This window comes from Macaca nemestrina, chromosome 11 (genome assembly GCF_043159975.1).
Source record: "Macaca nemestrina isolate mMacNem1 chromosome 11, mMacNem.hap1, whole genome shotgun sequence".
Classification (NCBI taxonomy): Eukaryota; Metazoa; Chordata; class Mammalia; order Primates; family Cercopithecidae; genus Macaca; species Macaca nemestrina.
In genome coordinates this window covers 55,560,031-55,573,584 of record NC_092135.1, presented here as the reverse complement: position 1 = coordinate 55,573,584, position 13,554 = coordinate 55,560,031, and the positions used below count along the sequence as shown (strand labels likewise).

The 13,554-nt window shown below is 38.5% G+C and overlaps 1 protein-coding gene across 7 annotated transcripts in view; it reads left to right on the top strand.

Moving 5' to 3' along the window:
* Positions 1-6,216, top strand: part of LOC105493210 (activin A receptor type 1) — a 141,732-nt gene extending 135,516 nt beyond the window's left edge. For all 7 annotated transcript variants that reach the window (XM_011760731.3, XM_011760733.3, XM_011760729.3 and 4 more), the window contains 2 exons: positions 3,257-3,387; positions 4,486-6,216. In XM_011760731.3, coding sequence (XP_011759033.1) covers positions 3,257-3,387; positions 4,486-4,620 — 266 coding nt within the window. In that variant the 3' untranslated portion in view covers positions 4,621-6,216. The remainder of the gene's footprint in view (positions 1-3,256; positions 3,388-4,485) is intronic.
* The last annotated feature ends 7,338 nt before the right edge of the window (positions 6,217-13,554 follow it).

Genomic DNA, 13,554 nt, shown 5'->3' with positions numbered 1-13,554 from the left:
CCAGTTTATATATGGGGACTTGGGATACCATGGAGGTGTTTTCTCCTGTGAGCACTGCCAAGTGCCACTGTCCCTCCCCACCCTCTTCTCTGTGATCTTCCCTCTATAGCTAGTCTGTAATTTTTTTTCTTTCACCTTTCTCATTATTCTCATCACCAACACTGCATCTTTTTCTTTTCTTTCTTTTTTTTTTTTTTTTGGAGACAGAATCTTTGTCACTAGGCTGGAGTGCAGTGGCATTATCTCTGCTCACTGCAACCTCCGCCTCCCAGGTTCAAGCGATTCTCCTGCCTCAGCCTCCTGAGTAGCCTGGACTCACACCCAGCTAATTTTTGTGTTTTTAGTAGAGACAGGGTTTCACCATATTGCCAGGATGGTCTTGATTTCTTGACCTTGTGATCCACCCACCTCGGCCTCCCAAAGTGCTGGAATTACAGGCATGAGCCACTGTTTTTTTAAATTTTTTTTTTTATCCCTCCTGCCAAGCACAGTCTCGGGCACACACAGCTAATCAAAATGATCATTGAGAATTTAGGATCTCAAAGTGAAAGTAGAATGAGAATTTCTAATATAGTTTTGCCTTTCAAGATATAAAATAAATGGGTGAAAAACATATTTTGAGGTTCTTTTTGACAAGATTTCCATTGTCTAAGGGAAAAAAAAAATGAGAGATTTGTCCTGCTTTTCCACTAGATTTTGATTTCCTTGGAAAACAAGAGCATGTCTTATATTTTTATCACTCTCAGCATTTAATACGGCATCCCACCATAGTAGTAATGCACTTTCAACTGATTTATTGCTTTCCTTGATCAGAGGGAGTTCCTAGTGACTGTTCGAGCTTAATCCCAGGTTTATTTTATTTTGGAGAAGCATGGCCAGCGTCAGGTGAAAACAATCAACAGTTGGCCAATGATTGAGGAAAAAGAGGCTTGACTAAGTCCCAGGGATAATCAATTAAATGGTCTTTTAAAAATACTTGACTCCTTTTATTAAAACATGGGGGCATTTAATAAAATTAAAACATGGGAAACGGAAACACAAGGGTAAATTTCAGCTTTGTATAGTGAAATTCATTGTTTGGTATCACCAGATCTCATGTTTTAAAAATCCAGCCATGCTTTGTTTTCTTTTGCATTTATAGAAAACTTCAACTTTGTGTTACTGTTCACATTCACATAACCCTTCCTAAGCTCAACAGGTAAATTACTCCAAATAGATGGCTGTTATGCTAGATATTTAAATATTAAGGTAGGCTCTTAAATATACTCTCTTTCAGAAAAATTGAGAGATGGTGAAGGGCACATGTGTTACTGTTTTCTGTAAATTCTTGTGACCCTAGAAAACATATAAAATATCTCTCTGGGTCCATGTTCAGCTGTATTTTAGATGGTGTCTGTTAGTACTGAAAATAATTAAAAGATATTTGTTTGAATGCTTCCTGGGATTCTTACAGGAGAAGAAGGGCCTCTAAGATGAGGTGTTCCAAGACTTCTGAGAGTAGCAGTTTATACCCAATATGACCTGTTTATGATTTGCCAGGAAAGTTTTAATCCACTGACTGATATGCATTTCAAATGCAGTTACACAAGGTGGGTAAGCTATTTGGAATTAACTAGTTTTTTGTTTTGTTTTTTTTCTTGGGAGACAGAATCTCACTCTGTCACCCAGGCTGGAGTGCAGTGGTGTGACCTTGGCTCATTGCAACATCCACCTCTCGGGTTCAAGCGAATCTTGTGCCTCAGCCTCCTGAGTTAGCTGGAACTACAGGCATGCGCCACTACACCCAGCTACTTTTTGTACTTTTAGTAGAGACAGGGTCTTGCCATGTTGCCCAGGCTTGTCTCGAACCCTGACATCAAGTGGTCCACCCGCCTTGGCCTCCCTAAGTGCTGAGATTACAGGCATGAACCACCACACCCAGCCTAGATTTTTAAAAAATATAATTTAGACTAGTTTCCATCTCAAATATAAACCTTTATTTAGCCAAATTTGTGAAGTTTTAAAAAGATGTATAGTATTTCTTGAAAAGATGCTCTTTATCATAGCTAATGTTTTGCATAAATGGTTTGTATTTGTATGGAATTTGTAAGAATGGATTCCCACTGTTAGTAATTTCTATGATAAATGAAAAGGGAATTGAAGCTTTTCAGGTGGCTTCTAGGAACTAGAACAACTGAATTACAACTTTCCTCACTGTCTCCTTCTGTCCCCTCCAACAACTTTTTAGGTGTTTAGGAATAGAAGAAAGACCCGGAGGAAGAAAAGAGAGCAGTAAACCAAGTTATTACCTCATTGTTTGAACCCTTTGTTGAGGGAAAAGAAATAATAGATGTCTTGGTTTTATGTCTATGAAGGGGAAGAATCCATTTTCTAATTCCAAATAATGAAGTTAAACATTTTTCTGTTTAAGGAGTTGATATAATTCTGCTGGAAAAGAAAAGGTTTCCAGGCCACTGGAAATCATGCAGGGGCAGAAGCTGAAATTAGCTACTTTTCACATTTGCTTTTGGGCAGAGGAAGAGCTCATTATTTATCCCTCTTTTCCTCTGCCTTCCCACGTGGCTATCCTCTTTACATTTTATTTTATGCCTTCAATATGATTTTAAATAATAGAACCATCAGTCAGACAGCTGTGCCTGGCAGTTAGCGGGTACTCAGTACATGTAGAATGAATTAATGAGGAAATGAGTATTTCCTATTATATTATTTGCATCCCTCCTAATGGAAGAGATTAATGTATAACAATGTTTTTCTTAACAAAATATTTTTATAACAAAAAAGGGGTATTTTGATGATGGTCTTGGTTTATTACTCCCTAGCTCTGGTTTGTGGACAACTTTTTATTTCTATTTATGGTTGGAAGCCACTAGATTCATGTGCTTTCCCCAGGTGGCTTGGGTGTTTCTGATCACCAAAGGAATTTTTGTTCTATGTCTCCAGTGCCCTGTTGGGCATTACAGGGCTGTTAATATACACTGTGGGAGAATTTTGCTAATAGTTATGATTACATGAGAAGTTTTCACGTATTTCCTTCTAACAATTATCCTTCTTCCAATACCCTGCAGGGTGTATATTTATTGCCTTTTTCTCTGCCTGTTTTAGGACCTACCTTTAGCTTCCAGGACTGCCCTGAGGTATGAGGAAGGTGATTAGTATTTTCTTCTGTCACATTATAACCTGTGACACCCATCAAAGAAATCTTGGGGGATCCTGTACTCTCTTGCTAACCCAACACAATTCTTGTCCTTGTGTGCAGGTATAGTGGAGGATTACAAGCCACCGTTCTACGACGTGGTTCCCAATGACCCAAGTTTTGAAGATATGAGGAAAGTAGTCTGTGTGGATCAACAAAGGCCAAACATACCCAACAGATGGTTCTCAGACCCGGTAAGAATGCCAGTTTCTCAGTTTTAGAGCTCTTTTCCATTGTTTGCTATTTGTTTCCTTTTGAGTTTCAACTGGTATAGCATCTGAGTGATCTGTCCTGTGTATCTGTTGTTTTCTCTTCCTATTTTATGTAGAAGGGTTTAGATCTAGTAGAGGAAGCTCAGACAAATACTCCCATTCTCGAAGAAGCCATATCTGATAGGGGTTGCTAGTGAATGACAATATTTGTAAGAATTTCTATGAATGGGCAGCTCCAAGAATTGGGAGACTCATGACTACCGCTACTAGCCCTAAGACTGCAGTTTCATATGTAAACCAAGAGACTTTAAGTGAAGCTTTTAACCTCCTTTCCATCTCTGCATATCTGAAATCCCAAACACAAGCTGCTGAATGCTGAAGATCCTGTATTGCCACTCATAAGTAGTAGTAGATATAAAACAATGAGAAATGACCCTGTTTGGAAATTTCAGGATTATCTCTAGGTTAGTATTGCTGCCTTTAGCACCCATAAAATCATTAAGGGGTCCAATCTGGCCTATGTCGTTTGCCTGATAAAGTAAATTGGTAGCATTAAGAGTCCAAAGGACAGAGTTCATGAAACTCTACGAGTAGCCTCTTTATCAGTGGTTAAAGCTTGAATATTTGTTTAAAGAAGATGACAGTAACATAACTCTAATTTCACAAGACCTGCGAGTTTTTTTTTTTTTTTTGAGACGGAGTCTGGCTCTGTCACCCAGGCTGGAGTGCAGTGGCGCGATCTCGGCTCACTGCAAGCTCCGCCTCCCGGGTTTACGCCATTCTCCTGCCTCAGCCTCCCGAGTAGCTGGGACTACAGGCGCCTGCCACCTCGCCCGGCTAGTTTTTTGTATTTTTTAGTAGAGACGGGGTTTCACCGTGTTAGCCAGGATGGTCTCGATCTCCTGACCTCGTGATCCGCCCGTCTCAGCCTCCCAAAGTGCTGGGATTACAGGCTTGAGCCACCGCGCCCGGCCTTAATACCTGCGAGTTCTTCAGAACGGTTGACATGATATCAGCCCAGCTTCCAGGGCCACTAAAAAGCCAGTTTGTCATTGTGGTGTTTGTTCTTTCTTTCCTCAGACATTAACCTCTCTGGCCAAGCTAATGAAAGAATGCTGGTATCAAAATCCATCCGCAAGACTCACAGCACTGCGTATCAAAAAGACTTTGACCAAAATTGATAATTCCCTCGACAAATTGAAAACTGACTGTTGACATTTTCATAGTGTCAAGAAGGAAGATTTGACATTGTTGTCATTGTCCAGCTGGGACCTAATGCTGGCCTGACTGGTTGCCAGAACAGAATCCATCTGTCTCCCTCCCCAAATGGCTGCTTTGACAAGGCAGACATCGTACCCAGCCATGTGTTGGGGAGACATCAAAACCACCCTAACCTCGCTCGATGACTGTGAACTGGGCATTTCACGAACTGTTCACACTGCAGAGACTAATGTTGGACAGACACTGTTGCAAAGGTAGGGACTGGAGGAACACAGAGAAATCCTAAAAGAGATCTGGGCATTAAGACAGTGGCTTTGCATAGCTTTCACAAGTCTCCTAGACACTCCCCACGGGAAACTCAAGGAGGTGGTGAATTTTTAATCAGCAATATTGCCTGTGCTTCTCTTCTTTATTGCACTAGGAATTCTTTGCATTCCTTACTTGCACTGTTACTCTTAATTTTAAAGACCCAACTTGCCAAAATGTTGGCTGCGTACTCCACTGGTCTGTCTTTGGATAATAGGAATTCAATTTGGCAAAACAAAATGTAATGTCACACTTTGCTGCATTTTACACATGTGCTGATGTTTACAATGATGCCGAACATTAGGAATTGTTTATACACAACTTTGCAAATTATTTATTACTTGTGCACTTGGTAGTTTTTACAAAACTGCTTCGTGCATATGTTAAAGCTTATTTTTATGTGGTCTTATGATTTTATTACCGAAATGTTTTTAACACTATACTCTAAAATGGACATTTTCTTTTATTATCAGTTAAATTCACATTTTAAGTGCTTCACATTTGTATGTGTGTAGACTGTAACTTTTTTTCAGTTCATATGCAGAACGTATTTAGCCATTACCCACGTGACACCACCGAATATATTACTGATTTAGAAGCAAAGATTTCAGTAGAATTTTAGTCCTGAACGCTACGGGGAAAATGCATTTTCTTCAGAATTATCCATTATGTGCATTTAAACTCTGCCAGAAAAAAATAACTATTTTGTTTTAATCTACTTTTTGTATTTAGTAGTTATTTGTATAAATTAAATAAACTGTTTTCAAGTCAAACAGTGAAATTGTTTTTCAAAATATAAAAAAGATCTGTGTAACATTACGCATTTTATTATGGGAGCAATAGAAGCACAAAACTAATTTGTAAATTGAATTTGCTTTTTAAATCTACTCATGCACTTACGTAAGACATCATAAGGATGTCTTACAGCTTGAATTTGGTAAAAGAAAATTTGTTTCTTCCGTTGGCTGTGATTTTTTGGTTTTTTCTTTTTCAGTCAGTTTCTCCAGCTGTAAGGTGAGGGTAACAGATATCTCTGACCTGCCTTTCTTGCAGGGGGGTGTAGTGAGTGTAAACGGGAAGGAGGATGTTAAAGCATTTTGTTAGTGAAAGGTTCCATGTAAAGTGGTCTTATGCATCTCATCTCCTCTTACTGCTTGGAGAGTCCATTCTTGATTTTTTCACTTCTTGTACACAAGATTAAAAAGGTAGAGTTAACAGTAGCCCAATAAGAGAAGAGGTGTGAACATGCTGGAATGTCTTCCAGAGGTAAGTTAATAACTTCATTACGATGCATGCATTTACTTGGAAGGTATATATTAGAATCACTTTTTTTTAAATTAAAAATTAAAATTTTAATTTGTGTTACAGATAACATAAAATTTACTAATTTCAAAGTGTACGTTAACTACATTCACCTTGTGCTACTATCACCATCACCCATCCACAGAACTCACGTGAAACTGAAACTCTATCTGTCAAACAATAACTCCCCATTCCTCCCTCCTTGGTCCCTGGCAACCATTATTCTATTCTACTCTGTGTCTCTGAGAGTTTGATTACTCTAAGCACCTCATGGAATCATGTAGTATTTGTCCTTTTGTGAGACTGGTTTATTTTACTTCACATTATATCTTCAAGGTTCATTCATGTTGTAGCATGTGTTTGAATTTCCTTCCTTTTTCAGGCTGAATAAAACTCCACATTTGTATATAGAAACTGCTTATCCATCCATCCACTGAGGGACACTTGAGTTGCTTCCATCTTTTGGCTTTTGTGAATAATGCTGCCATGAACATGAGTGTGCAAATGTCTCTTTGAGTTCTTGCTTTCTACTCTTTTGGGTATATGCCCAGAAGCGGAATGGTGTTACCTTTAACGGTTATTAAAATATTACATAATCACATCAAAGTCTACATATATAAAAGTGTACAACCCGATGAATTTTTATGAATTTATTACACCCATGGAAGCAGCACCCAGATGAGGAAGCGGAGCATGCCAGAAGTCTCCCTCTTGCTGCTACCTCACTCTCCAACCCCAAGAGTAACCACCTTCCTGACGGCTAAGAGCATTGATCATATGCGTTTCTTACTGAAGACTTTATAAATGGAATCATACAAGATGTGTGCATGCAGGAGTGCACTCTCTGGGTAACAGGGTCCAGTGTATGTTAGGCTTTAGTATATGTTACCAAACCATCTTCTTCACAAAGGGTTATTCAGTGTTTATTCCCATTAGCCACCCATGAGAGTTCTGGTTCTCCATCTTCAACAGTACTTAGTATGTTCTTCCTTTTCATTTTAGTCTTTCTGTTGAGTATTATGCACATTTCAGCAAAACAAAGACACAGAGGGGAGAAAGTGAATAACTGATTCTATTTAAAGAGCTCTTACCATTCCCCTCAAGTGAGTCTTTTTGAAGAGACTTGGCCCTTCCATCCTGCTTCCTATTCTGTCAGCCTCACCCCAGCCTCCCTGCTTAACCCTGGCAGCAGCCATGTTTTGCAGTAGCAGTAGGTGAATCTAGTTTGCAGTTGTTCTAAAATTTGCAGAAGCACCTTTATTGTGCCCTTACCTCAGAGATGCCAGTATCAGCTGACCAGGGATCACACCCCAGAGGGCTGCCCTGCCCTCAAACTCAGAGACACTAGTATCAGCTCAACAGGACCTCCTCCTCAGAGACCCAAGGATCAGCTCTCTGGGTGCTCCCCTTTAAACCTCAAAGTTCTGGTAATTCCATCCACTTCCTTTTGTTCCTTTAGCCTTGGTGTAGCTGTATATTAGTCTGTTCTTATGCTGCTATAAGGATATACCCAAGACTGGATAATTTATAAAGGAAAGAGGTTTAATTGACTCACAGTTCAGCATGGCTGGGGAGTCCTCAGGAAACTTACAGTCATGGCAGAAAGGAAAGCAAACACATCCTTCTTTACATGGCAGCAGGGAGAAGAATGAGAACTGAGCAAAGTGGGGGGCCTCTTATAAAACCATCAGATCTCATGAGAACTTACTGTCATGAGAATAGTGTGAGGGAAACCACTCCCATGATTCAGTTCTCTCCCACTCCCATGACACATGGGGATTACAATTGTTATGGAAACTACAATTCAAGCTGAGATTTGCGTGGGGAAATCTTGGTATGGACACAACCATGCCAAGCTGCTGTCTCTAGTTGATTCCTCTGTGGTACTTTTTGTTTTTGTTTTTGAGATGGGATCTTACTCTTTTGCCCAGGCTGGAGTGCAGTGGTGCGATCACAGCTCACTGCAGCTTCAAACTGTGCTCCAGTGATTCTCCCATCTCAGCCTCCTAAGTAGCTGGCACTACAGTCGTGTACCTCTATGCCCAGCTATCTCCATGCCACTTTAATGTCTTTTTGGCCTTTTCTGTAACATAATTAATAATTTGTTATTGCTAGTCAACTATTCTCTCTACTGAAAAATAACAAAAAACTGATGTAGTATCTGTCACCTGACTGGACTTGGACTAATGAAAGCATTATCCCATTCATTATCTCTTTCATGATACTTATTAAGGTAGGTAGAACAGTTGTTATATCCCCAAATTACACACCAGAAAACCGCCGCAGTGATGAAGTGTGATTGTGCAGCTAATTAGTAGCAGAACTAAAAGCAGATAATTATTACAGATAATTATTACATTTTTAGGCTAGAGCTCTCTTAGTTACCTGTGACTCCTTCACATCTATCCCCACCCTTGCCTTTCAGTTTATATATCTTCCTAGGGGAAGGACTAAGAAAATAAAGGGCATTTGGCCTGACATTTGTTGTTTTATTTCTTAATGTGTTTATATTTCACAGGAAGATCAAGTGACACAAATCCTGGGCAAATCTCTTTTTTTTCCTAGAATATTTACTCCGCAACAAGAAGGGATGATCTTCCTGTCTCCTCTCACCCCATCCCAAAATAATCATTTCTTCACTGAAATTGGAATGCCCTGAAGGACTCTCTCATTCGCTACAGGCCTGTGTTATATGTGAGCACTTCTTTGGCTCCCAAGATTTCTTTTCAAAGCATTCTGACTCTTATTCTCCCTGTACCAGGGACCCAGGACGCAGTAGACTTGTCCCTCAGTATACGCAGGGAATTGGTCCCAGGACACCAATTCATGCACACTCAAGTCCCGTAGTTGGCCTTGCAGAACCCTTGCATAGGAAGCGCTGGCCCTCCCTATATGCAGGTTTTACATTCTGTGAATACTGTGTGTTTGATTGAATTTGTGAATATAAGTGGACCCGTGTCGTTAAACCTGTGTTGTTTAAGGGTCAACTGTATTTCAAAACCTAATGAATCCACATTTTTGAAGAGTGTCCTATTGTGCAAGACCTGTACTCTAGAGTGTGACCCACTGCACTGTCATTTTGACAGTTTCCATTAGCCAAATCACCCTGAATAGCTGTTACCCTCTCCATGCAACTCTCTCTTACTGGATGAGGTCACTAAAATTGCTCGGAAACTCCTCAGCTTGGAATTTAAAGTGCATCCATGATTCGCTTATTTGACAAATAAATTTTAGTGTCAAATATCAGAAAGGAGAGGCTTCTGTCCTGTCCTTCCTCTCACACTGGTGACCCTTTGCGTTTGGCTTTGTTAAATCCCTTTGTTTATTCCACTGGTCTTACATATTTTTGTTGTGTCTCACCCATTAGATAGTTATTAATCATAATAATTGCAATGCTAATGTTTACTGAGCATTTACGACATGCTGGGTTATTTGCTTACTGTTGAACAGGTACTCCTCATAGAAATATTAGGAGGTAGGTACCATTATTATTTTTATTTTACATTTAGAGAAACTGAGGTTTGTGGAGGTTATAATAGTGCCCATCACACAACCACAAAAACAGTAGAGTTGGAATTTGAGCCCAGGTAGACTGTTCTAGCACCTGGACTCTTAATTAATATGCTGCTGTTTGTTGAAAGAGATTACACATTTTGTTCTACTTTTTTTTTTGCGTGAAAATGTTATTGATTTCTTTTCAATAGAATATGCATACTGAATTGCTGTGTTATGAGTTGGGAGAGGTTGGCTTTCTTTTTCCAGCAAATGATCTTTTCCTCTTATTTAGTTTGAGTGTTTTTATAAATGAATTCAGGATACCAATTTACATGCCAGATATGAAGTCAGTTGTTGAAAATATGCCTAGAAAAAAATATCCAGTTATACCAAAATATTTAACATGATTATCTTTGAGTGGTGTTGCTCTGTGTTATTTCTTCACATATTCTGTGGTTTCCATCTTTCTAAAATGAGAATGTATTTTGGAAGGTTGAAGTTATGGCAGTTTTGTGCTGATTTGGGAGGTCAGGTGGTCTATAGAGTTCTACAAGGTTTATAATAAAAAGCAGCGATCTTGGGCTATTTTCTGCTTTCATTTTCCCCTTCCCTGGTAGCAACCATTTTCTATTTTTTTTTTTATTTTTTTTAATTATACTTTAAGTTCTGGGATACATGTGCAGAACATGCAGGTTTGTTACATACGTATACATGTGCCATGGTGGTTTGCTGCACTCATCAACTCGTCATCTACATTAGATATTTCTCCTAATGCTATCCCTCCCCCAACTCCCCATCCCACAACAGGCCCTAGTGTGTGATATTCCCCTCCCTGTGTGTCCATGTATTCTTATTATTCAACTGCCAATTATGAGTGAAAACATGTGGTGCTTGGTTTTCTGTTCCTGTGTTAGTTTGCTGAGAATGATGATTTCCAACTTCATCCAGGTCCCTGCAAAGGACATGAACTCATCCTTTTTTATGGCTGCATAGTATTCCATGGTGTATATGTGCCACATTTTCTTTATCCAGTCTATCATTGATGGGCATTTGGGTTGGTTCCAAGTCTTTGCTATTGTGAATAGTGCTGCAGTAAACATATGTGTGCATGTGTCTTTATGGTAGAATGATTTATAATGCTTTCGGTATATACCCAGTAATGTGATTGCTGGGTCAAATGGTATTTCTGGTTCTAGATCCTTGAGGAATCGCCACACTGTCTTCCACAATGGTTGAACTAATTTATACTCCCAGCAACAGTGTAAAAGCATTCCTATTTCTGCACATCCTCTCCAGTGTCTGTTGTTGACTGACTTTTTAATGATCACCATTCTAACTGGCATGAGATGGTATCTCATTGTGGTTTTGATTTGCATTTCTTTAATGACCAGTGATGTTGAGCTTTTATTCGTATGTTTGTTGGCCGCATAAATGTCTTCTTTTGAGAAGTGTCTGTTCATATCCTTCACCCACTTTTTGATGAGGTTTTTTTTCTTGTAAATTTGTTTAAGTTCCTTGTAGACTCTGAATATTAGCCTTTGTCAGATGGATAGATTGCAAAAATGTTCTCCCATTCTATAGGTTGCCTGTTTACTCTGATGATAGTTTCTTTTGCTGTGTAGAAACTCTTTAGTTTAATTAGATCCCATTGTCAATTTTGGCTTTTGTTGTCATTGCTTTTGGTGGTTTAGTCATGAAGTCTTTGCCCATGCCTCTGTCCTAAATGGTATTGCCTAGGTTTTCTTCTAGGGTTTTTATGGTTTTAGGTCTTCCGTTTATGTCTTTAATCCATCTTGAGTTAATTTTTGTATAAGGTGTAAGGAAGGGGTCCAGTTTCAGTTTTCTGCATATGGCTAGCCAGTTTTCCCAACACAATTTATTAAATAGGGGAATCCTTTCCCTGTTGCTTGTTTTTATCAGGTTTGTCAAAGATCAGATGGTTGTAGATGTGTGGCGTCATTTCTGAGGACTCTGTTCTGCTCCATTGGTCTATATATCTGTTTTGGTACCAGTACCATGCTGTTTTGGTAACTGTATCCTTATATTATAGTTTGAAGTAAGGTAGCATGATGTCTCCAGCTTTGTTCTTTTTGCTTAGGATTGTCGTGGCTATACAGGCTCTTTTTTGGTTCCATATGAAATTTAAAGTAGTTTTTTCTAATTTTTTCAAGAAAGTCAATGATAGCTTGATGGGGATAGCATTGACTCTATAAATTACTTTGGGCAGTATGACCATTTTCACAATATTGATTCTATCCATGAGCGTGGAATGTTTTTCCATTTGTTTGTGTCCTCTTTTATTTCGTTGAGCAGTGGTTTGTACTTCTCCTTGAAGAGATACTTCACATCCTTTGTAAGTTGTATTCCTAGGTATTTTATTCTCTACCCCAGTAGAGAACATTTTCTGTTTTTTAAATGATCTCTACTGGTCTTTGCTCTGTTTTTCAAAATAGCATAATTACCCTTCTATTTCTTGTTTTTTTTTTTTTCTTTTTTTTTTTTGTGAGTTGTAAACATTAATAGAGCTCTTTTACCAGCATTTCCTCACCCTCATCCTACACACACATATATATACATCCTCTCTCTTATAGACTCATTGTATTTATTCTTAAATTCAACATATATTTATTGGGCACCTACTATGTGCTTGGCACAGCTCTGATTGCCAAGAGAAAAGCAGTGAGCAAAACAAGTAAAAATCTCTTCCTTCAGATAACTTTACAGAGTATAATTGTGAGTTAAGTCAATGTCTGCTGTTTATTTTATTGTCACCAAGTAAATATTAATTCACTAGTGATTACATTTCCTTTCCTGTACAGGCATTTTGTCTTCCCTGCAGTTAGCCATTTTCTTTTATTTGCAGTTGCTAAGTTTTTACTGTATTGTCATTAATTCCTGACCAAACACTTTCCAAACAATTCCCCTGGTTTGTTTCTGTGTAGGAACCCTGTTTTCTGATATCTTGCTTATCATTTACTGTGTTGTTTTTTTGAAGCGCATGTTCTTGTAAGATCCTTTGTGACCTTTCAGATCCGAAAATGTCTTTATTCTACCTTCACAACTAATTAGTTATGTATCCCCAGTGGGATATAGAATAGAGCCCTAGTTCTCTCAATCTGGAACTCCTGTTGTTTGGATGTTGGACCTTCTGGGCTGATCTTCTAATGTTTAGAAAATCTCTTCTGTTTTCCAGATCTTTATGTTTGCAGTATAGCATAAAGATTAAGAACATTGACTCTACAAAACAATGGTGCGATTATAGTCCTAGTCCTGCTGCTTAGTAGCTGTCTAACTTTGGGCAAGTCACTTTACTTCTTTAAGCTTTTAGTTTCTTCCTCTTTAAAATGGAGGGTAATTATAGAATAGTACCTATTTCATATAGTTATGAGGATATAGAATAGTACCTATTTCATATAGTTATGAGGAGGGTAATTATAGAATAGTACCTATTTCATATTGTTATGAGGATTGCATAAGTTAATATCTGTAAAGTACTTGGAACAGTGCCTGGCACCTAGTAATTCTCAATGAATATTAGCTATTATTAATATTCAGTTTTATCTTATGACATTATTATTGTATATTTAATAATATATATTATATGTTATTTCCTAGTGTGTAATTTCTCAACAATATTTTAATTTCCAAAAGTTGTGAAAGGACCTTCTTATTTTACCTTTATTATTTTTATTTTTATTATTTTTAGAGATGGGCATCTCAGTCTGTGATCCAGACTGGAGTATAGTCGTGTGATCATGGCTCACTACAGCCTCAACCTCCCAGGCTCTAGTGATCCTCCCACCTCAGCCAGGCATAACTGGACTA